The sequence below is a fragment of the Patella vulgata genome, chromosome 2, assembly GCF_932274485.2.
Source record: "Patella vulgata chromosome 2, xgPatVulg1.2, whole genome shotgun sequence".
NCBI lineage: Eukaryota > Metazoa > Mollusca > Gastropoda > Patellidae > Patella > Patella vulgata.
The window spans coordinates 42,336,225-42,363,085 of record NC_065880.2 but is presented as its reverse complement, the minus strand read 5'-3'; the positions used below and the strand labels follow the sequence as shown (position 1 = coordinate 42,363,085).

General features: G+C 33.4%; 1 protein-coding gene across 4 annotated transcripts in view; it reads right to left on the bottom strand.

Moving 5' to 3' along the window:
* LOC126810921 (CUB domain-containing protein 2) overlaps window positions 1-26,861 on the bottom strand; it is a 147,981-nt gene that overhangs the window by 74,381 nt on the left and 46,739 nt on the right. For all 4 annotated transcript variants that reach the window (XM_050536307.2, XM_056098638.1, XM_056098639.1 and 1 more), the window contains exon 3: window positions 2,988-3,075. In XM_050536307.2, coding sequence (XP_050392264.1) covers window positions 2,988-3,072 — 85 coding nt within the window. In that variant the 5' untranslated portion in view covers window positions 3,073-3,075. The remainder of the gene's footprint in view (window positions 1-2,987; window positions 3,076-26,861) is intronic.

Sequence of the window (26,861 nt, the reverse complement as noted above, 5' to 3'; positions counted from 1 at the left end):
CTGAATATTATACCCAGCTTCCCATTCTTGTAAAAAAAAATATGTTCAGATAGCAGACATAAAATTTTTTAATTTGTGTAAAATATCTCTTATCAGTTTGTAACATTATTTTGAGAACTGTTCTACAGGGAAAGAAACCAAAATAAACTGTATGAGATTTAGTACAGGATATCAATGTATAGGTCACCTTGACCAGCAGAAATTCTGTGAACTTTTTGTCTCCAGTACGATTTTCATTAATTAAGAAGCTCATATAAGTATCAAGATTATTGGATTGGAGAATAAAATTTTGTATTTGCCACAATCAGATGCGAATATTTATAATCTGCTAATTATATTTAACAGATGTAACTAGTTATTAGCTAACTAATGCAATTGATAGTTTAACTTAATTGTAGACTACTTTCATTTCATATGATTTTGATAAATCAGTGCTTTAAAATATGCTATAATCTATAAAAAAAAAGAAGCCAACAGCAGATAGTCTGCAATCCAGATAAATTTTACATTGTCATAGCAGAGTCAGCTACAAAAATAAATCAGGTTAAACAGAATTAGTTAAACAGAGTTAACAATTAATGTTGCAAGAAAAAATATTTGAGGTTTTAAAATTTTAATTAAACAGAGGCAAGGCCAGGTTTATTGGCAAATTACCCCTGGCCACTTAATGGATTTCACATAAGCTTATTTACATTTAATTTCTGAACTACCAAGTGTACCAGGTACAAGTAATAGTACAGAATTGATTGTTTTAGACAATTTTCAGGTAAGAAACATTAGTTTTACTGTTCAAAATAATACAACCACTTTAGACAGGTTATTTTGCAAACAATATGTTGTGCTTTCCTTGCTTGGACCAAGGTGATAATGCAAGCTAGTCATCTTAATTAAGCAACGGGTGATAGAACACTCACTTAGACTATTTGAATTACAAGGACTGTTGCTGTCAACTGGTCACCAAATTCTCACTATAATAGTAATAATGGGGAAAGTGAGGAGACAAACCTCAAATCATGCCCACTCTAAGAATACTGTCAATCTGGCTTTCTTAGGTTGACTGACTTTTCGGAACATAAAGTAGTACTGATATTAATGCTGACGCCCTGGTGCAGTACATGTATCAATATATTTCATAATGTCTCGCTCTCAATATATTTCTTATATACCTCATTAACTTCATCATGTCTACAGAAGCATTACACATGAAACATTGGCATCTTTCTTTTTACAATGGTTAAGGATTTTACTGGCACTGCATTAAGGTTAACTTGATCTTTCCCTGGCTGATTATCAAGACTTGTGTATTTTAAAGAGGTAGTTTTAGTAGGCTGCATGTTATTTAAAATAATCAAAAGATAAATAACTTCAGTGATAAATGGGGTAAACACATCTCTTAAAGCATGATAATTTAAATAATTCTAGACAGATCTGTGCCATATAATTGTTAATGGTAGGGAATAGACCACTATTTGTTAACATCACCACAGTCCAATGTAGAGGATAAAGTTATAATCCGACTGATTTGAAATTTATACACAGCGTTTAAATTCATGACTTATCATCCTTGCTCAATTTATAAAATCTTAAAGATGCTCCAGAGGCTAAAGTTATCTTTTGATTGAGTTTTGATTTCTACACAATGTTGATATTCACGAGAGGAATAATCTTTGAGGTGTTCTTTTGAACTTTGCTACATCTTAACTTAAAGACACACACAAACATGTATTTCAAATAAACAGATGATTGACACCAATTATTATCATGTTTGATTATTTACTAATATGCTATTTACTGAACTTCTAATAATGTTAATTTTTTTATACACATTATCACCATAATAAAACACTCCTGCTTATAGCGTATTTCAACTAAACTAACAACTCTTTTAGATTCTAGTGTTGTGAAGACAAAATTTTAAACTATAAAAAACGAAACAAAATAGGATCAGATTGGTAATGCATACTGCATGTATATTTCATTGATCATATAAAGCCTATATAAGTGGTTCTCAACCTTTTTTGCCAACAGCACACCTTGGAACACATGAAAAAATAGCGGCACACCTGGCTAAATATATATGAAGAATATTTGAATTTTGCAAAATAAAAACATGGCAAGTCAAACAGCATACACTTGTAGACAGAGACTAGTCGGGGGGTTGGATGGCTGAATGGTTATTGTGCGAGCGCTGTATCATAAGGTCTGTCATTGAGTCAACTGGCTTGGTTTCGATTCCTCGGTTGTACGTGACAAGGAGCAGGGTCGCCTGTCCAACCTCGTGGATTTTCTCCGGCTTCTCTTCTGTTTTCCTCCCACTGCTAAAGACCCCTACGCGCAACCGAATTATTGAAATAGTCCCAAAATGACCTAGTTTGTGTTGAGTTGACGTTAAACCACATTTCTCTCTTTCTCTCTTTTGTTTTGGATTTTATATGTTGACCTGTTTTGTGAGCTTGCATTCTGTCTGTAGATAAAGCAAGTGTTAAGATATAAGTGATTTTGTGTTCCTATGTCCCTATGTCGACTAAGTGAGTAAAAGAACATAAAATTAAAATCAGTAAACAAGCTGACTCCTGTTTAATCATTCAACACAATAAGGTACTGTACAGAGTTTGCGGCCCTTGCCCCATCACTAATAGAAATAACACATCAGATCAGCTTTTAGGCTAAATCAAAGTGGTTTAGCTCCTTTAATAATAAACCTTGTGTTGAGCTAATCTTTTCATACTGGTTTTTTAGAGTTGGAATGCATTTGGCAGAATTGCGGGCTCTAATTTAGCCCAACATGATAATTGTAGGCAATCAGGTAATATAATTATTGTGATTATTATAATGTGTATTGTTATTTGAATAATGTTTATATTTGTATTGTTTTCTAGACATTTATTTGTATCTTTTAATAATAAATTACATTTTACACCTTATCAAGATGTGTTGAATTGAGTTATTGGATTGAGGGACAAAAATATGGTAATGTAAATACTTACCATTTTGTTGTGTATAAAATCCTGGAGAAAGATATAAAATCAACAGTACTCCTGATAATATCACTTGTTCTTCAAATCTACACATTTTCTGTAAAATAAAAACATATTTAATTAATTTCGGTTTATATGATCCTCAAAATAATACAAAGAAACTAGGTGGTCATGAAACAACGAATCTAGAATGCACAGTTTCTTGAAATAATAATGTCAGTAAAATTTAAAATTCTATATCCTGCTATATTCATCAAATTTAGACTAAATAAAGATTATACTGTTTATCCTAGCCACATTATGTGCAAGAATATGATATGTAAATGCTTTCAGACATTTTCGCACAATTTTGCTATTGTTGTTTAAAAACATAAATTGATGCTTTAGTTACACTGTCAAAATAAAATCAAAATCCCTAGAGCACTTCATATTTTCATTTTTATTTGCTGTCAATACATTAACTTAAAAAATCTGTGTGTTTTTATACCTAGAAAATATTACTTTAATACTATATTTCTGACACACTGATTTTTTGTGAACAGTTTGATAAATTGTAGATTTCCAAAACAAGTGGAGATAAACATTGTTAGCTTTTTCATTCCATCTATAATTTGAGGAACCAAACAGAATATTTCACTTATGATCATTCACCAAAATAGGAAGGACAGCTTACAGTTGACCGCTAAGGCTGCATTTCACCCTTTGTGAATCAAAACCATTCCGACACAAACCATTAGCTTTTTATACTACATTATATCGATTCTAGACTTTAAAAAATCCCTTAAATAGCATGGACATAAATTGTTGTCAAAGATCTAAAATCTTATGCTCAATTAAAAGCACAGTAAATCACATCACAGACTCTATTTATAAAAGAAACACTTCTGCAATACAACAACACAGTCTCATGTCTGCTTGGACCAACACAAACACTTTGCCAGCCTGAATTCTTTGAAAGGTATAAATACGATTCTAAAAAGAATTTCATAGTGCAATTTCATTTTTAGATAAAGGTTTCTGCAATACGTCTTTAAAACTCTAAATGTTCAGAGGATTTATTCAAGAAAGGTTCCCCAAGATATAAGTGAAATTATTATTTAATAATTTTAGAATCAACATATAGAAAAAAAAATTAATTGAATGGTATGGAGTGCAATATTTTTCACCAGTGTAGTTTGTTAAACTTCTTGAAAACTGCTCAAATATTTATATGACTCAAAAATTGAAAGTAACATTATCTACATTGCAAATTTTGCATGAAATCTGTATTTCAACAGAACTGTTTTGACAAATCATATCAAATTGAGTTGGGTTTTTTTAAAACACAGAGGTGAACTCCTTAGTGTTAACCACATTATGACCAGATCTGAGTTGTACACTGAGATTCCGATAGTCTAAAGCAGTGGGGGAGGGGGACCAAGTCCATAGCAAAAAGTGTCCGTTTTCAGTTAGTACCATGTCCAATTTCCTCATCCGTTAAAAGTTCTTAGTAAGAGGAATGTGGACGGTTTTAACCGTAAAATTTGAGATTTGTGCCAGTTTTTTTGTGCAAAATCTATGGACTATCATCTGTGGTTCAACTATATAAAGACTTAAACCCAATTCTTTTTTTAGGTGTGTTAAGACTGAACAGGTGAAATGCACGTAATTTAAGTCGGAAACAGACCAATATTTTTTATCACCACATGTGGACAATTAGACAGGTGATTTCATCCCTTCTGTAACATCAATAGCCACCATTTTGCTTACAGTATTTTCCTGAATAACTATACTTTATCTTTCAGAACTATTAGTTGTAGAAGTCACACATGAAATAAATCCAATGGGTCAAAACAATCATAAATTGAGTAAATCCAGAAAACCAGGCAGGATGCGCCCACATTTTGCAAGAGATTTATAGAGAACAAGCTAAAAACAAACAGGATTTTTTGTACAATCAGGGGCAACATTCCAGAAAGTTATGGTCTGAAATGTGCAAATATCAAAAGGGTCTGAGATCTTTGGGATATAAAGATATGTTTTAAGTTTCATCAAAATCGGATAAAAATTGTGACCTCTAGAGGGTCTACAACCTTTGTATTGCATACTTTTACACAATTTGCGTACAAAGAGCGGACATTTTGTCGGGCAGTTTCATTTCGATTTTCCCGAAATTCGAATTCAACATTAATTATGGTGGAATGGGGATATATTTCAACGGTGATATATATTCAAACGTTTTTTTAAATCGGGTAATAATTGTGACTACTAGAGGGATCACAAGCTAAAAACAGGATCTTTCGTACAAACAGGGGCCATACATGTAATTCAGGAAGTTATGATCCGATACGCGCTAATATCAAAAGGAACCAATATCTTTGGGTAAAAAAACATGTTTATCAAGTTTCATCAAAATCAAGCTAAAAACGTGATTTTTCATACAATCAGGGGCCATAATCCATGAACTTATGGTCCGATACATGCCAATATCGAAAGGAACCGAGATCTTAGGGAGATCAACCTATATTTCAAGGTTCGTTGAAATCGGATAAGAATTGTGACCTGTAGAGTGTCCACAAACAATTGTGGAATAACTGACGGACGGACGGATGGAAGGACGGACAGGTGCGACGACACTATACGTCCACATGAAAATGTGGGCGTATATAAATTGCCAAGCATAATTTGAGTTGATGGTCCTTTCATCCTTATTTAAATGTAATCAAATCACATCAAACGGATATTAATGTGTAGGTAATGCATCAAGTCATCAACACAATTTTTGATTAGCTCATCCCATACAGTTAATCAGAAGGATTGAAATGACCAGTAGTAATCACTGAATTTTTAAAGTTCTCTTATTTCTACCTGGATAAATTATATGAGCAGGTGTAAGAGGAGTTAGGAAACGGATGTTGTTAGTTTTACCATCAGACCAATTTCCTTTCATTTCATCACTACTTATCTTTATTGACTGAGCATCTGTTTTTTTAATTTTCTTCTCCCCAACAAGTAAAACTATTATAGTTATTGACTACATATATTAAGTTGAAGAGATTGTATGATGTAATTCTATCCATCCAGAACTCAACACTCAATGGCACCAAATTCCAGGTTTCTAAATTACCAGTATTTTAAAGTAGACTATTTACATTTCACAAAGTATCTGAAGGTAATATATCCTAACTTTCAGTGGCTGTTCATTGTAAATGATAAATTCACAAATAACTATGCTGTGGACAGCCATCATTTTGAAATACTTAGGTTACATGTAATTACTTTTGGATGAAGTTGTATATTGTTACTTACAACATTAATGAATCTATCACTATCATTTATCACTTTTACAAAGCCAATAATGTAATTAATGTTATATAATACAGAACCAAAATAACACTTGGCTACATTTACATTGCAAGTAATATCCAAAGTTAACTTCAGATATCAATCCACTTATGTGAATAATACAGATCTTTGATAATTTGCCTTGGATAAAATGCACTGGTAGGGTCTTAATCCACAAGTTCTTGTAGCAACTCAATATGAATTCCTTAATCCTGCCATCTTACTTCAACACCATCATTAATCTTGTGCAAGATCACCCCTGCATCAATTCCAATCCTTTCGGTATGAGAGGAAAATGTTGATCTGAACCTATTTCTCCATGATCACACAGCCTAAAACTCATCTCATTTTCAAGAATCCAGGCGCTAACCTAAGTATAATCACTAATCTGCTTGAAAACTTCTAGAAAATCAGTACGGTACAAAAGTACAATGATTGTATCACTGCAACTGACTGAAAGATTTGTCCTCAATTTTGAACATATTATCTAATATGATCATCCAAATTTAACTGCAAAGTCAAATCCAATTCAAAATGATTCTTTTACCACAGGTTGCAAAGTGATAATAGCTCATAATAGCGATTAAAAAATGGAACCCAGGAGAATTAAAATATATTTGTCTTCAATTTTTGAACTTTAATTAAGTATTCAAGTGTCAAAAAATCTTATCTTGATCGTTGTTTAGTCATTTACTTTCTGGATAATTGTTGGACATTATTTTTTACTTCCAACAATTAATCCACTTTGATGGTTGTGATCTATCAAGAATTATCATAAAATGACATTTTATAAATCTATAAAATGATAATCTGATTTTTGTTTGTACATCACATTAAAGAATATTAATAAAACCATCATGAAACAAACAAATATTTCTTATTATTTTCCTATTAAAAGATTGAATTTTAAAAATTCAATCAAGAGAACAGGCGCTAATTAGTTCTTTTGACCACTAATTCAGGAGAATTATGAATCAAGCGTATCATATGCTGGAATTTGAACCAGATAAACTGTAGTCCCCATGTACACCTTGGCATGCATCTAAAAAACCCTTGACATTTGGAATTCAATTGTTGTCCGGACAAAATTTTCGTCATAACACACTGCATGCCCAACTTAACCTTCTCAGATCCCCAACTGGTTTACTTCTGACTGACTTTTGGAAAAGTTCTTTGGTTTGGAGTTGTGACTGACGTCCTTTGATTTTAGTTATATGCGGACACTACTAACGTTCGTTGGGACCATCCCACTATGAAACCGCCAGCGAAACTTTAAAAAAAGAATTTGACCATTACAGGGATTATTATGATGTGGACCACGATCTGTCGGTGTACAAAATGATCAATTAATTCTATTCAAAGGGAAAGAAAAAATATTACAATTTATTTAAACAATGACATATTAATTGGTTTTAAAATTTAATAAATCAAAAAGTCAAGTTATATTATCTAAGAGTTGGCAGTATGCAGTTAATACAATCCATTAAAAATAAGTAAGAGCTTACTACATGAACCAGGAAATGACCAAGATGTCATTGTAGTCATCTCGTAATTGTGATGTCATATTGAAATCAGTCAATCAATTACGATTGTCCAAAGAAAAAGCATGTATCATTTTGATCATTCTCAAATTAGATTTTATTGAAGAGCATCACCCCAAGAATGAGAAGAAGATTACCAAGTGTATGAAACCAGTTCCAGTTTCAAAAGTATGTAAAAAGGTTGCAATTTACAATCAAGTCAAACAAAGGCTTTTGATTAAATTAATTGTATCTCATGTATATATTGTGATGTATTACTTCAGTAGCAATGCATTAAACATACACTGCTTATTTGATTTACCTTAGTACTGACAGCCACAAGAGGATTGCCAGTTTCGATTAAAAAAAAACATCATGGAAAATATATTTGAAAGAAAGAATTGTGGTTTTAGGGCATGTCAGCACCAGCCGGGTTATATTGCACCAAAAATGAACTCTTAATGATGCTTCAAAATAATGTTGTAGATAAAGCTGACATTTATTTATTTCCATGACATAATCTTTGTTATCAATTATATGATGTACTACATAGCAATTTGTTTGTACAATAAAAAAAATTCCCACAATCATGAACACCTTAATGAGTTTGTAACCTAATGATTAACCATTATTCAACATTTTGACCTTCTTGAATCCAGTCAGTGTCCTCAACCATATAAAACTAAATATTTATCACTAACATATGACCCTGTAGCATTCTATTTAGTTGCTATTCATCAATAACTAAATTGACCAACATATCAACTACCACAATACTTTTAAAATAAATAGAGAAAATGATGTATTTCATACTGAACATCCTTGGACAGCCCAAAACCATTGGAAACATACAGGTTCGATGGAACTGGATATAAAGTTGGTCTCATAGCTTTTTAACCCACAAACGCAGCAAATAAAATTGTGTACTGTGGGATTGCAGTAGAAATGGCCCTTTTCAGAAATTATGGTATGAACAGCTAATGAGTTTTTTGTCTTGCTCATCAGAAGGGAATTATGATTTTATACATCTTCAATGACATACATAGCAGAAGAATTGAAAGCATAATGACTTTTTAGGTGTGTTTCTGATGGATTAGATGTTTCACACATGTTTTAATAATTATATGTTGATATTATATAGGATTCAACCCGAACAACAGAACAATTATTTGGAATTGGATTTCAAAAGCAAAAGATATCATGGTTAAAATAAAATGAAATGTGGTTTAATGTCCCACTGTTCTGCACCGACTGGGTTAATGGAGATGGGCATACGTCATACAGTGTACTATGAAGGAAAATTTGCCTAGACAGCGGCACTACAACCTACTCTTGTTTTGAATTCCAACTGCCAAGGGTTCTGTTATGTGCACACCAATTTTCACACGGAACTCAGTTTTTTGTCCCATCCAAACGACTATACGTTTCCCTTGCCAGGCCCTCCGTCTTTACCACTGACAAAGGGGAACCACATTGAGAAGTCTCCATGAAATTTCTTCGTCAACACAGGGATCGAACACAAGACCTCCAGGTTAGCGAGCTAACATCTAACTCACTGAGCCATAGTGGTTCCATCATGGTTAAAAGGTATGGTAAAATGATCTAAGACTATGTTACCAGGCCATTCCCGCCCCCACTTATATTTCCTCGCCTGCCTGTGCATTGTAAATTTCATGCTTAAAAACTAGGTCATAGCTTCCAGAGATTTCTGAAGGTCCTACAAGTGCCTAGTCATTGCAATTTAATAGAGTAAATAAATGAGATTTCAATAACCATAATTATTATTCTTTGTTTCATGTAAACAAAGAAAAGTGGTCACATGAGTTGTTTTCATTGACGACTGCTTTAGTTACAATTTACAAAATTATCTTCTGAATATTGACTTACAGCCAATTGGTACTGATACTTTACAATAAAGATAATCTGTTTTATTGTCTGAATTTTCTTTGTCATTTTTCATTGAAGAAGGGGGAATGGCTCCTATAGACATGCAGACTGCTGATTTGAAATCCTTAATGTGTCTGGAGAAGATTGGGAAAGTTGAGGCGGCGAATATCATGGAAGTTTTAGGCATCATAACAATGTCTGATGCAACTGAGGTCACCAGGTTGCAATCTGATATTTGGCAAAAATGGATTGATGAGGGGCATGTTACCTTCGGCACCGTCTTTGATGGCAGATCAGTAGATACATTGCAGGCGTTGACTTTAGCCCAATTCGAGGATAGCCAAACAAAGCTCTACGATCAATTGTCTTGGAAGTATGATGCTCTATTCACTTTACTGCATGAAACAACAGAAAAACTTTGTGGAATGTTGAATTCAGCCTTGGAACGTGTTGGGTTACAGTTACCATTGTCGGAAACAATACAACTTCAGACAGCTTTCACTCCTGATTCATCTGCTCCAGTAAAATCACTCCCTTCAATTGAAACTCCAGACCCGGTAATCAACAACTTATTAGGCGTAATTCCAAAAAGCAGAAGACTAGATGTTCAATCGTCAGTCCCTGCTGATGGCTCTAGCTCTATTTCTGAGGTGAGTAAAAATCCTTTGACTAATACTTTTGCTCCCGCTGCCAATTCCCGGACTCCTGTTCTCATTCACACTACAACATCAGCAGCATGCCACGACTCACAACAGCACAGAGGAACCAGGCGCTTGGAAGACTCGACGCTGGCCATACTGCCCAAGCTGTTGCCAATCACTTCCAGGTCAATGTTCGGACCATCTACAGGCTTCAGCAACCTTTTCGGCCCACCAACACCACGAATGATCCCCCCTGAACTGGAAGACCAAGGGTTACCACAAGGCGACAAGACCGCCATGTTGTGCGACAGCAGGTGCAAAATCCCTTCACACAGGCATCTGAGACAGTACGTCAGACAGTGGGAACACACGGAAGACACAAAAGTACCGATACAGTGTGTCAACCGATCCTCACCCCTCGCCATTGACGTGAACATCTACAGTTTGCCCAACAACACCAGAACTGGCGACACAGGCAATGAAGAACTGTTCTGTTCACAGATGAGAGTCGGTATTGCATATCAACTGCAGGTGGCAGGACCAGAATATGGCGTCAACGTGGCCAGCGTTACTCTGACCAACGTGTCATGGAACGAGACTCATGGGGAGGTCCAAGCATAATGGTTTGGGGTGGAATCGCCCTGAACCAGAAAGTGGGTCCTGTGGTGTTCCAAAATCTTGGTCAATGATGAGGGGGCGGCATCACAGCAGTGCGCTACATCGATTAATTCTCAGATCCCACGTCATACCGCATTTCATACGTCATCGAAACAACGTTTTCCAGCAAGACAATGCCCGTGCCCATACCGCCAGAGTTACTCAGGACTTTCTACAGCAGAATGGTGTCAACGTTATGCACTGGCCAGCCCTTAGTCCGGACTTAAACCTGATTGAACATCTTTGGGATGAAATTCAGAGGAGACTTAATAACGTTGTACTGAGACCAAACATAGCCGATGGATTGCACCAGGGTTTTCTAAGAGTGTGGTTCCAGGTGCCAATGGCATTCATCAATTGTCTGGTCCACTCCATGTACAGATGCTGCGCTGCTGTTATTGACACTCGTGGTGGACACACCAGATACTAATGTATAGACTGTGTACAGACTCTGAACCTTCTCGTAATGTCTTGGAATTGTGATGAATTAATCACTAATGTGTCAACATACTGTTCACAAAAAATTGATTTGATCCATTTAGTAAGTCGTTTCCTAGAATGATTTGATTAAAGTGCCTCTCTGATTTTGAAATTGTACTGACGTTTTTTTTTTGCTGTTTAGTATATTTGGATGACGGTTTTCCTTTTTTTATTTTCAACTGTCAATTACCAACCTTTTTAGAACAGTGCCCCAGTGTATGGGGAGTGGGGTGTATTAGCTGTATGTATTTTTAAAAATCCTGAATGAAATAAGAGATATGGATTGTTTTTTTTAATGTTGCGGGTCTTTACAAAAAACAAGGTTATTGTTTTTCTGGCATTTTTGTCAATTTAGAAATTGATCAAAATACTATATCCTACAATATTCCATAGTATATCTGATGGTGTACACAAAGTTACACAAAAAAAGAGGGAGAGAGATAGAAATGGGGCTTAACGTCCACTCGACACAAACTAGGTCATTTCGGGACTAACGTATGTTTTAATTTTATTTCAATAATTCACTTGCGTGTAGGGGTCTTTCGCAGTGGGAGGAAACCGGAGGACCCGGAGAAAACCCACGAGGTTGGACAGGCGACCTTACTCCTTGTCACGTACAACCGGGGACTCGAAACCACAATGGTTGACTCAATGACAAACCTTATGATACAGCGCGCATATGCTAACCATTCGGCCATCCAACCCCCCGCACAAAGTTACGCAAATGTAACTTAAACTTGTGTAGCAAAATATTTGTTTTACCTGTAGGCTTACTTTTGCTGGGTAAAACCAGGATCTGAGGTGTTAATGCTGCAACAACTTAAAGCCAATGACAGTCATTTGTGGGATATTGAATGTCTTGCAAACTACAATATTGTGAGAGTTCAATATCTAAAAGGAATATCAGTCCAAAATGGTTCAATTCCACTGATTATATTCAAAGATATGATGAAATGAAAATTATGCAATATTCAGCATCTTCTCTCTGCAAGCGATATAAACATGCCAACAGGTATTAGGCAAAATCTCTTGATGGGCCCCCTCTTCAATCAGATTGAATCAAATCTGGGAGATTATCTAGTTTCGTTTTCTTAATTAAATCATGTTTCAGAGTGGATTTAGATGTGAAAAATTAAATTTTTCCAAAACATGGAAATGATGATCAGCATTTTTAATTAATTAAATGTGAAATATTTGATTCTATCAAGAAATAGATATATGGGGCCCTGAATTTTTTTTCACCATGAACAATTTTTTTCATTTTAATACTTATTAATTGGTGCAGTTACATATTTACTGAATATCTTACAACAATATATTACATTACTTCTTAATATGATTTATGAATATCAAGGAAAGAATAGAATCCCATTGAGTAATCAAATATCCAGATTTAATTAATAAAACACCTCAAAGATAATTTGTATTTATGACAATATAGTATAAATCATATTTACATGGCAGTAATAACATAAAAATCATGTACGATTTATTGTTATCTTAATCAATAATATCGTTCTTTGTCCATTTTACTTTAACATCAATCAATAAACTAATTCTACTGCTGCTGAGAAATTAATGAAATTTTCTAAATCATACCCATTATTATGTTCTTTTTTCATAGGCATAATTACTGCTGCAAGGATTATTAGTTTGTCATGGTGACCTTAAGAAGCCAAAGTGATGAGATAATTACTATGGTCATCAGAAGATGATGGATAAAGACTCACGCGAAGATAAGTGATCGAATATCACAATATTTTATGGTATCAGTACATACATAGTACATGAACATACCTTGGATCAATACAAATACATGCGGGAGGGAAACTTCTTTTTGAGAGGTCTATGTACGCATTTGCTTTCCTGGTTTCCCCTACTGTGTTTTGAAATTCTTTCCATTTCTGACAGATTGTATAAGAACAATGAATTGAAACTGAGATGGTGCCTCCGCCCAACCTGGGTTATATATTGTGGCAATCATATGGTAAATAATACCAAGACAGTCCAAGACTCCAAACTCCAAACACAGAGTTGGTTGGATAAGTGGTGTAATGTGTGTGTGTGTTGTAGATCACAAGAAATGAAATGAAAAAGGGTTTAACTTCCTACTTTTCTGCACTATTCAAAGGCGTGAAGCAGTCCATTGTTCGTCATTCACTACCGGTTTACCACCATTACCGTCACGGTCACACACGATGTAAACAAGATTATTATAATCTTTGAAAAAAGGGTAATCAGATATGAAGTACTGCTCTTTGAATCCAACCGTCATACATGTATTAAATAAAAACAGCATAGAAATTACTAAATTCCATATGATGTATGTGTTGGGAGAAAAATGCATTATAATATTTTTACAGCAGTATTACGGCCTTGTGGGTATTGTAAAAATTAAATCTAGAGATTAGTTAACTTGCTTACCGAAAAATTACGTATTCCAGTGCTATTGTAAAGCAATATTGATAATTCCACGTGTTGCAAAAATGTCGTGTATATATGGTTATTCTTATTATACATGACGACATTCTAGTTATCCGTTAGTTATTTAGTTATTCATTATTAGGATTTACGTCACAATTCTGCATTCTGTAACGCCGTAAGAGATGGTCTTTAACCAATAAATGTGAGAAATATGCTGTGGATATTTATATATTTATCTTCATTTCAATGTTATTGTATTACAACTCAAAATTATCATGGTCAGTGTGTTTTCTATAGAACATGTGGTAATATGTATAAGCTACTGGGATGATCTTTTTACAGCCAATTCAGCTGTTTCGATTATTTAAGTAGCCAAAAGGGATATTTCATTAATAAATAACTATCCTAAGCCTTACTAATATTTCAGTTTTAAGTTCAAAATTTAATTTTTTGTGTACACTATGCTGACAAAGTAGTAAAGACACGTGAATTCACAATATCCTACCATGAATAAAAAAACATGAAATATCAATTATTTTGCAAAGTTTTTGTCCGTTATCAAAAATGACCGACAGTGAAAATTTTGAAGTGGAAGCCCAGGGGTGTTCCCTTTTCCTTCAGGTGATAAATACCCTTTAAATGTGTTGAAATAAAGTGTGATATAACTCAGTTTGTGCTGAGTGGGTGTTCAACCTCATTCCTCTCTCTCTCTTTTCCTTCACTCAAAATGATTGTGAAATACAGTTAGTGTGTGACTGTTCTTACTAATTCTCTTCTTAATTACACACCTTACAAAAAACTAAAACTATCAATGTCTACATTAAGATAATGACCTTCAGCTTTTAATGTACTATAAAAACACATTTCAGCTCTTGATCTGACATTTTTTCACTCAATTATTGTGAAATTAGGTGCCATGATCAAAAGAGTTCATTCACTTACAATATGTAAGAACAAAAAAATGTGGTGAAATGTAAATGGAATCTTCAATACATAATTTATATTCTTAAAATATCAAATATTGGAATCAAGGAGACCGAAAATGTAAACTTTCAAGTCAAGATCAAGGTCTGCAAACCTGTTTTGATTTATTCTGATCAATTAGATGATAAGTGGACAAGATTATTAATCAACTATAATCTGCATCTTACTGCACTTGGGTTTTTATTGGGGGACTTTATCATGGTTGAATTGGTGATATTATTTATGCCCACATTTTATGTGAAAGAATATGTCATCACCCCTGTCCATCTGTTCACAATTCATGTAAATACATATAGTCATTGCTCCTGGCCCCAAAACATCCACCATTCAAAATGCTGCTGGAGGGTATATATTTAGTGCCTGGTAATGCTATGTTAAAAAATACTAACAAAGTGGAAGTGATAAATAAAACTAACAAGCTACATGTATGCATGTTTGGAAAGTTTTGCCCTTACACATTATATTACATTCTACTTCTGAATATCAGGACCAATCTATTGCTTAAAGTAGCTAAATCTCTAACTCAATATCATCCAAAGTCATCGAAGAACGATGATAGACTGAGACTTCTGGCGTATTTTGCTGAATATAACTGATTAGAAATGAGAGTAAAAACAGGAATGATTGAATGTAAATTAGTTGATACACATTAATATTACATTATTAAATGTGTTGTGACCCATTTGTGTCAATTTCTAGGTCCAAAATATTAGCAATTTAGTTCCTTTAATGTTTCTTTAACATGAACCTGTAGTTTTTCTTGGGAGTCATAATCATATCTTGCCAAATTTAAGCAAATTTAAATGAAAAAACTTCAAAGACATGCAGGCGTTAATAATCTAATACAGATTACCATCGCTTAACCCAATCATCATGATCAACTTCTCTCATCAATAAATTTCAAATTGCACTGTTTAGAAACATGATTAGGAGTAGTAGACTTCAATGGCACTGTCAAGCTGTCTGAACAGATCTTAGCAATTACTAATATTAGAAGGACTATAACCTAAAATAACAAACCAATATCAACAATTTGGCTCTTCTTATTATAATTCTGATCATTTAATTCTGTAATTCTATTGAGTGAGAAGAATTGTAGGTCAAGAAACTTGCCCATGTATCGATTTTCTGTCATGTTGCAGAAGTCCTTGCGCCAAATCAGATTTAAAACCGTGCCAAAGGAAAATGGCTAAATTGTCTGAATAGTTTTCAATGGCTCTCATTTTGCCCAATGCTTCAATAATCTTCTTGTAATGACACTACTCATTTTGGCTGTAGGGAAAGACTTCTAGAAATCTTTCAGGAATAAACTGTTTATTAAATTTCCAATACATGCATCAAGAAATCATTCAGCAATAAACCAATTTTATTTTTTGGTCAAATCCTCGGGTAATTTGCAATAAATATTTCAAACCGTACTGGTTTTTTTTGATAGCCTTATTTAGTGACTCTTAATATTGGCAGGAAAGTCCATCTAACCAACAACAAAATATAATATATTTCCTCATAATGTTTTCTCCAGTTTAGCTTTGGCTTCCGAAATCGAAGTTCAAAATATTGTTCCATTTATCTGTAAACAGTGATGTCAATGTGCATGAAGCAGGGAATGCTTACTCTTTCTAAAACAACTGACACATTTAATTTTGCTGAGTTTACATATTTAGTTTGCTAGGACAAGTACAGTGTTGTTTTATTGTGTTTATGGTATGGAAAACCACTGTCCATCTGTGTAGAGTTTAATGTACCCAGTTGACATTCAATATCTGCTCAAAATTGTGTCCCTCCCCCCAACCCCCAGCATTGTGCATGGAGCCATTGAAGATAGATACAGTGTATTTAATAGCCCGTTCAGAGGCTTAAGTTGAACTGGTTTAAAAAAACCAGGGATCGTTAAACCAGTTTAACTTAAGTGTCTAAACGCAAATGTGGGGCAAATAAACAAGTTTAAAAACCCCAGCTCGCGACCTGTCTTCGAGAAGGCGTTTTATTTTAAACTGGTTCATCTTAGCTGTCTGAATGGGTTGGCTTAATAACCCCAGCTCCAGCTTGCTTTGAGCATGTCACAGTAAGTTACATTCCTTTGAAAATATCGGGGTCAGACCGTGCCAATGTTATGGAAAGCGTGCGAGAACCGAATAAAGAATATGAAGCTACCCATGCGTAGTTAACTCTAACCTCCGACCGAAGAGTTCAGAATAGTTAAACTGGTTTGACTTATAGTACGTGTGAACGCAACACGATGCTGTCTTAAAAACCCCAGTGATTATGAACTGGTTTAAAAATAAGCATCTAAACGGGCTATTAGTCTGAAAATGACCAAAATGATTGTGTGTATGTTGCATGTTGAAGAGAATAGGCAGTTTTACAACCAGACAGTCATTAATACCAACATGCCAGTTCACATGCATGTCAGAATAACATTTAACAGGTGAATCTACTCAGGTTGTTATTTTGACATCGACAGAAACATTCTTGTAATAATATTTGACCATTAGCAGTTAATTAACTCTCTATAATCAGGTTGAAACAGTTTATTTATATGTAGGAAATGTTCCCTCCATTTTAATTGTCATGATTTCTTCGTCCCAAAAGATAATGGTTATCCCCCTGATCACAAACAGCTTTATTTACACATACAGTACAAGACAAGTGCATTGAACTAAATTTGCTAGTGCTGGTGAAATAGGCATTAAGATGTTAGAAATTGCTTGTCTTTAGCTTCATATTTGAAACTAGGAAATTGTGAGCACTTTGTACGTATGGTCGAATTTATGTGTTTCAGTTTCTTACATATGGAACAGCTTAAAACTATTCCTAGAGAATAATTGTGGTTGTTATAAGTTACTTGGATCAGAAACACAGAATGCTTATCTAAATAGTTTCTCCTTGATAAGCATAGTTGGTTATACCATACTATGCTAGTTTTGTACCTTATATTATTTAGTAATTAAGTCTAGCTGCATGTATATTTGTGCTTACATGTATCTACATTTAAAAGTATATCAATCATGGAACTTGCGTGTATATGGTTGATATTAAACATGCAGGCTGTTGAGGTTTTAATGGGAGTAGGGAGGGAGATCAGAAGTGTCAGGAGTGGAATATGAAATAATTAATAAAGTATATCTAAAACATGGATCTGAATTACAGTGGGGTGAAAAAGAGGGAAAAATACATTATTAGCCTGAATGTTCATATTTTATATACATGTAGGGGAGAGTAACATGACTTGTTGAAAAATATTGTACAGTACGACAAATTTGACAAAGAATATATTTAATGGGCATATGACTCCAGTCTTTTGAATCTTAAAATAACCAAAAATGGTTCTAAAAGCACATGTAATATGAATTTATCATATGTAAAGTGATTTATATTCAATTTTCTAAAAAAAATCATTGTAATTTCTGATCAATTACGTTCAGTGAAATACGTGAACAATTGAACATATACGCCTGGTAAAACATCAGTATTGATTGAAATGGCCCAATATTGAATTTTAATTTGTGTTTTTGATTTCGCATATTATGGAAAATATTTAGTTAGAGGTTTAGCTCCTTTCAGAACGATGACTATGCCGTTTATTATAACTTTGCACTTGGGTGCAAGAATATATGTTTGTAATAATTGTGTGGAACCTACATGTATTGTTCATTGGTGTTTTTTTGTTTTTTTTAAGCAGGTTGATTCGTCATATGATATACTGTTTTCTGCAAGGTGTGATCTTCCATGGTATGACAATGTACAATGTGGCTCTTTGTTTTAGATGAATTGAACCTGTGCTTAATTCAGTATTATTGTAACACCTTTATCTGGACCCTGTACCAAGTCACTCATTTAACTAAACAGTGGAATTCCTTAAATAAGTTACATAACCCTGTTCAGCAAACCTAGTGATCTAGTGATTTTGAGCTGAAAACTTTAGACAAGCTATTTTGGTTATTTCTTCTTGTATTTTGGTGTGGCATTTGTATGGACCTACTTACTCTCACTTTTATCAACCGGTACCAGTGAAATCGTGGATTTCCCCTTTCAGACCTTAAGGGATTGATATCGATTCTGATCTTTAATAAAAAGACAGAGGTATTTTCATCTGGACAAATTCATGTCGCCTAATTTTTTATGGAAATTGCTAAACCATTTCTTTAATCTTCCCCAGTGCGAGTCCATGTATGTAATGTATGTTATACTGAGCAAATTTTCAGCCAATTCATGTGAATTGATGTTTACCAGAGCAGACCCGAGACTTGCAATGGTAAAATTCAATGTTTCTCTACAAAGTCAACGTACTGATAGATTATAATCGTTACTCATGACTGTTCTAAGATTTTGCTTCTTTTTTTCATTTGTCAAAATACTGAGGAATGTTTTTCGTCAGAAGTACTTCTGGCTATGAAAACTACCTCTAGAATATTCCTGCTTTTCATTACCTTTTGACAACTTTAGTATCTTTGCGTTTTAATGAGTTTAGGTGAACTTGTTTTATTTAATTTAAGAGACCAGTCTATAAGACAGAAAGGTAAAGATTAATAAAAAGCTTTAGAAGTAACTACACCAGACACACTATGAAAACCTTAAATATTTCCAGAACAGAAAATACTTGCTTGATGGTTGAAATAAGATAGTTGCTATGTTTCCCCAAGTCTAAAGAAACATGTACATGTAATTGGCTAGTCAAAGACTATACTATACATGCATGTTATTCCAAGAAAGCTACTTTCCAAAAAATGAAGTTCAAGTAGACAAATTTAATCTAAAAACGAAGAAAATATAGATCTTTTTTGCATTGGAACTTCAACTCCACTTTCATTACCAGGTCTTGTGTATAGCTTGGCATGAACATAAAACAACCCTTGACAGTTGGAATTAGAAAAATGAGTAGAGCCACTGTCCTGGCAAAATTCCCCTCATAGTACACTTTATGTTGTATGCCGGTCTTCATTAGCCCTGTCAGTGCAGAAAAGTAGGATGTCATTTAATTTTATTACCATGCAGCCATTAGTTACAAGAACATCTTTAATTTCTATATTCCAGTACAAAATCCCCCAAAATCATACAAAAGAAAATGGCTGTGTATCAAATACATATACAGTAATAAATATGTGTATATTGACATATACATGCGATCTAATAATTAAACATGAATTTGTTACCTTTAATTCTGTTAAATGAATCTGATGTGACCTGCTCTCTGCCAACTTGATACAATTTTAATAATTTTATACATGCTATGATTTTGTGTTATAGAATATACAAGAAATCAATACCTGGACAACACTGAATAATTGCTCTTACATTAATGTATAATATTCCTAGTTTGTAATAATAGTCAATGATTGACTGTTTGTGGTGAGATCAGTGATTCCTATACTATCTGTTTGTAATGAGATCAGCGATTCCTATTCTATATGTTTGAGGTGAGATCAGTGATTCCTATTTTATCTGTTCAAGGCGAGATCTGTGATTCCTATTCTATCTGTTCGAGGCAAGACCAGTGATTCCTATTCTATCTGTTTGAAGTGAAATCAGTGATTTCCATACTATCTGATCCAGCCAAGATCAGTGATTCCTATTCCATCTGGTTAAATAAAAATACTATAACTGATATTGGTACAAGGAGTATGTTTGCAGACCCATCCTCATTTCAACAAATTATAGAACTAAAATTTATCATGTTAGTCCCAAAATGACCTAGTTTATGTAAAGTGAAAGTTAAACCTCATCTCTCTATCTCCCTGATATCAGCTTGTTCAACTGTGTGCACTTTGCACTGACAAAACTACTAAATTACTAAACACAGGAACGTCTAAAGGGAATTAATTTAGAAAGCTAATCCAGTGATATTAAAATCGGAATGAGTCAAACCAGAAGCTTAAATTCAGTATGTTGACTACCCAAATATTCAGTGCCAGAACAACTTCAGAACAAATCCTTAAGTTAACACAATCCGTTCACTTGCCAATATAACTCTCAGCATTGGAGAGTCTAAATAAAACCATTAGACACACTTTACTGTAAACCATAGTCGTTGGTTAATCCTTTTATCAATTTCTATATCATGATAATCGACTTCAATTACCAAAATCTATTACCACTCTCTGATATTTACACTATAAGAATGGTAAACACGAATCATAGCAGAATAAAAGTTCAATGTTCTGAACTCGGCAGAAATTAAATGATGGATTCAATACATGGCAAAGCTACAGTTTACAAGTCCGGTGTAAATATGGTAATCTATTTATATTGTGCACAAAGTTGATTACGCTGCAACACCTCTTCAAAATATTTTTTAACATGTTCATTTTTTTAAAGGTCAATGCTCTATTTTTCCAGTATCAATGTATGTTTCCAGTCTTATTTCTCTGTCTCTTTCACCTTAACAAATGTCAATCTGAAATACTGCTTCGTGTAATTTAAAAATTCATAAGTATATGTTATTAATAGGTTCTTCAAAATATGAACAACAAAAAATAGTTTTTGTCAATAATTCTTCTTTGATTTCACTGTTTTCTATGGGGATATATGTAACATTAGACTGAACTCTTACTGCTCAATAATTCCATATTTTCTTTATGACTAGTATTGTTTTCAAAGAGATATAAAAACAACTGATTATGATGAACATTCTCTTACAGCGTAACTGTAGAGCGTGAATGTGCAATTTTATCATGTGTATAACAAAATAAAAAAAACTGTGCTGTTTGACTTGTATCTTATCATTTCCATCTATGTACACTGATTATAAGCTTATAAAAACATAACCAACTGATTTCTTCCAGGGCGGTATTTTAATCTTAAGGTTTTAATGTAGCTACTATCCACATACTTATCACAACCTTCTCTTTTCATTGCTGATCTTTCTAGGTTTATCAGTTCAACACATGTAATATGCAATAATGTTACATACAACCTTTTGACATCTTCGAAATTCCTTGCCAAGTTCATACATATCTTTCTTTCTTTGATGATGAGGAAATATATGGATAAAACGAGAAATTATATTTTTTCAATCGTTTATTACACATTTCTTCAGTACCTAAAATATACTTTAAATGGATACATAAAATGAAATAAAATGGGGTTTAACATCCTACTGTTCTGCTCCGACTGGGCTAATGAAGACAGTTTAAATGGATACATACATCTTTTCAAAATGATATATTTTTATATAATATGTATTTACCTATAATATGCCTTCAATGGATACAGCAAATACAGGTATTATCTGGTTGTAAATTCATTTTCATTACAATTTACATCTGATCATGTTAAGCTCATGTTAGCATCTCTAGAACTTATATAGTATGAACAAATTATAGTATGATTTGATTCCAAAAATTCAATGTAATATATCTACATGTATATAAGGTTCTGTCATACTTAGTGTATAAATTATAGGTTTACACCATAAGATAATATGTATAATACATTTTTCAAAAGAAATGACTTCAAAAGATTAATCTCATTTAATACTTGATTTCTCAATAGTTATCTTTATTCCCTTAGTGATAGAAATGAACAAGAACTGAATAATTATGGAACTTTCATCAAAACATCATTTTTGTTCTCTTTCATCACTCTTCTATCCATTTGAATTGGCATCAATCACCAATTAATTAGCAGGTATGTCTTCTTTAACTACTAGTAAAAAAAACCTGTATCTTAAGAAATATTTTTTCTTATGGTGAAATTATATTCTTTAACATTTTCTTCCTTTAATTGGCTACATGTACTAATGCCATTTTTTTTATTTTTCTTATACTAGAGACCAATTCAAGTTGTTTTTTTTATATATAGGTACAAAATCTTGGCAAAAATTTAAAAAGTGAGTGATGTGTAGTTAATAGTTTTACTATTTACCTTTTCTTATCTGTTGAGATCTACTCAAGACTTCCGTTACTGTGAAAATTTATTTTTAGGTGTTACCAGATTGGTTTGATGGGGTAACTAAGACCAACAATTACCTTTTCCTTTTCTGGTATTTCATTATGAAAGAAACATGTTTCTCTGGAGGTTCATTTTACTGTCAGCTTTATCAACAAAATCCAGCAACTGGCCCAACACACACTTTCATTTATCTTGATAGAAGTCACAAACAAGCAGACTTAATTGACCGTTAGCCAAACAAAGTCATACTCTTTGTTATAATAATGACTGTAATTCCGTATACAAGTACCAGAAGCTGTTGGTTTAAAATTACTAACAAGACTGTAATCTACTTCTTACATACATGTATACCAGAACATTAAAATACCCTAAAATATATACCTAAGAGATAAGATGAATAGTTGGAGAATACTGGAACATATGGTCTAACTAATTGGTGTTTCTGGTTTTCATTCTAAAGAAAAGCTTCATAAAGGTAAACTTTGAAATCTTTTTTTAGGTTTCACAATTTATTACCAAAGATCATGACTTTTAAGATCAGTAGACATTTCTAATGAAACATATGGTCCAACTATAATTGGGGTTCCTGGTTTCCATTCTTAAAGGGGGAGGGTGGGGGGCTATTCTTGTGATACCCAAGCTATTTAAAATATAGAAAACAATAATTTATTAATTCAGTGGATCAAAGACACAGATTTCGAAAGTTTAATTCAAACCCTGGTAAACCAAGAAATACCTTTACTGTGTGCACAGTGAGCAGTTTTATCAGAAATGTTGAACTTAGTGTGGACATGCAACTAATTTATGATAAACATAATACAGTACTATGAACATCATTGACCACTAATGCTGTTACGACTGGAATGAGGTCTTCAGCATTCACATGTATGCTTCGTGGGCACTATTACTGTCGTTCTGAATAGACCCCCATTCCTTCCTGGTTGGTCTTGGCCTACAAGATTTCAAGAAAGCCATTATGTACCTGCCTACAGAATGTATCTGTTAACAGACTAAATCATATTTATTATAATCCTTATAAGACATATTTAAATAGATTTCTCTAAAAATTAGAACACTTATATTATTATCTGATCAAGTAACAGAAATAAATAAGATGATATTGAGTAGTAGTGAGTAATTGGTACAAAAAGAATATTTAGCTGTACTGACACCAGTAAGTAGGTTTTGAGGAGAATATAAGGTGTAACTTTATCAAATCAAGACTCAACAAGCTTGGTTTCTATAACTATAGATTTCTAGGGGTTTTGCTTGCTGCATATCAAGGGGTATTGCAATTCAATTTGACAGAAACCGATGAAAATCAATAAAACATGAATTCCAAAACAATTCCACAATAAATATGATTTATGGAGTTACAATAAACTTTTGCAACAGTACCAAGAGGCATAACAGATATAGATTTAAAAAGTCACCTATGGATGGGCAGATTGATCAAACATACATGTTGTGTCTGGTACTATACATTTCATCGTAGGTATATATATACTAACATGATATGGAGAATGAATTCGTAGACACTTTATTATTTAACACTTTAACATAGCAGTCACTTGATCTCTCTAATACAGGACGTTGACCCCATTTCATTTCATCTTTCTGATAAAGATTCCCACTCACTAATTGTTACAATGTACCTTCCTAACTTGGTTGTCACATTCTTAATGATATAATGATACAATTTTAGTTATACCACCTGGGTGTCAGACTAACAGGTCGGTAGAAGACAAGACAAAGACATGACAATCGGTAGAAGACAAGACAAAGACATGACATAATATATAAAAATACTTATGATTGCTAATTATAATGTAGTCTGGACAGTAAGACATTTATTAACCAAATATTCCTGCATGTTATCGTAAAACAATTCAATGGTTTAAGCCAATTTCCCTATTGTACTCCTAGCAGTCTAGCATTTCTGAAATAACTTATTATGGTTTAAAACAGCACTAAGTCATCACACTTTTTTTACATGCATGTAAGTGAATAATGTACAAATAAAATCAAGTTTCCCTTGTTGTGAGTCCAAGTTCAAATCATAAACTGATATTAATGCACAGTGTGATGGGAATCAAAATTGATTCTTGTCAATTAGTAATTTTTTGTCATAAAAAAGGACAACTTAACAGTTTCTCTTGTTGTGAGTCCAAGTTCGAATCATGAACTGATATTAATGCACGGTGTGATGGGAATCAAAATTGATTCTTGTCGATTAGTAATCTTTTGTCATAAAAAAGGACAACTAAACCATAAAGCACATTTTTTTAACATAATTGATAAGTATCAATGAAGCACATACAGATACAGATAATAACAATATGACTGACCTTTCAAACTGATTACAGTGGAACCCTGATGATGATGTATCATAAACCTTTAGAACTATCCAAATTAAATCTGAGAAAGATTAATGTTGGTGATCCTCAATTAACACTACTAATCTTATCCTCAAATCATATCTGTTTCTTAAGATATTGGCTGACATGATAGCACTTTATTGGCTTTTATAACACTATCTGACAACAACTGGAACACTACTGATGTAAAATAATGATCCAGTTACATTCATTTGTCTACCAAAATCAAAAACTCAGTTCTGCTTCCTGCTTCATTACAGAATTGGACATTGTTGTCCTTCTGGATGTTATTAAATGCTGTTCGAAACATAAAAATGAAGAAATTGTGCCATTTCAGTAATGTCCTTATATTAACAGTGTTTGCTGGTCATTTTGGAGTCATGCTTGCTCAATGAGTAAGATGCAGGATTTGCTTGGTTGATCTCAATGTTTGTCAAGAATATTCTTAAGGATTTCTCAGCTTGGTTTTCCCTTTCTGTGGTGCCAAACAGAGGGCCTAGACAGAAACAGCGTCTCGTTCGGATGGGTCAAAAACCTGAGGTCCCATATGTACACATTGGCATGCATGTAAAATAACATTTGGCAGCTGGAATTTGATGACGAGAAGTCAGAAATGCTGTTGTCGGATCAAAATTTTTCTCAATGCACACTATATTTTCATTTCAGTCAATTAAAGTTATCGGTTTTATCAAATAGTGGGGTGATTAAAAACTGTGTAGGTTGATCGTTTTTTAATATCTGACAACCACCCCCATATTGATCTATTATACAATTCATATCTTTAATATAAGCTGGTTTAACACCCACAATTGACAATCTAGCTTAATTTTGTTGTCTGGATGCAAAGGTTGGCCAAATTTAATCAGTTTTAAAAAAAAGAGCTTTCTACCTACATGTAGCATGCAGCTAGCTTAGGGTATACACATTTCATTCAAACCCGAGCACCCCAATTACCAAATCCCAGTTATGACAATAATACATGCAATAATAGGTTAATAATACCAGTGAGAGAACATTATACCCAATAACCTCATGTTGATCATATTAAAACCTCCTGAGATAAAACTGTCCTATTTGTTTTACCAGATGTCTTCATTTAGCAATTCTTCAATAATTATCACTTCAATTATAGTATATATCATCAAGAAGATACCCAAGACTTAACATAGATAATTTGTGCATCAATAATGAATGTAATTGTATAGAGATTTGGTCAATAATTGATGTTATATTGGTATTACTGTACAAATTCTTCCTCAATAATTAATGCCTTGGATGTATCGCATTACCGTCTCGCTAAGATTATTAATTCCATAATTACGACAAAGTTGGCAGTTTAATATAATACATGATTTATTAGAAAAGACTAAATAATTACTTGAAGAAATTCTGATTTCATATTCAGTTATTTTGAATCATGGATTAAAAATCTGCAATATGAAACTGGGCATGATTTTGGAAATTTTACATAAAGCTAGTACAAGTTTTATTCCTTCATCACCTCACCAAGTCTATTACCACACAATCATCACAATAATCTGAGGTCAATCATCTTTAATGGTTTTTTAATGTTCCATAAACTGTGTTCAGTGGTCAATGTACTATTTCACTGATGAACCTTTGGAATGACACCTGTGACCGCTAGATTATAACCCCGTTTACATTACAAATCTCAAGCGTGCCAGGCACGGCACAGTT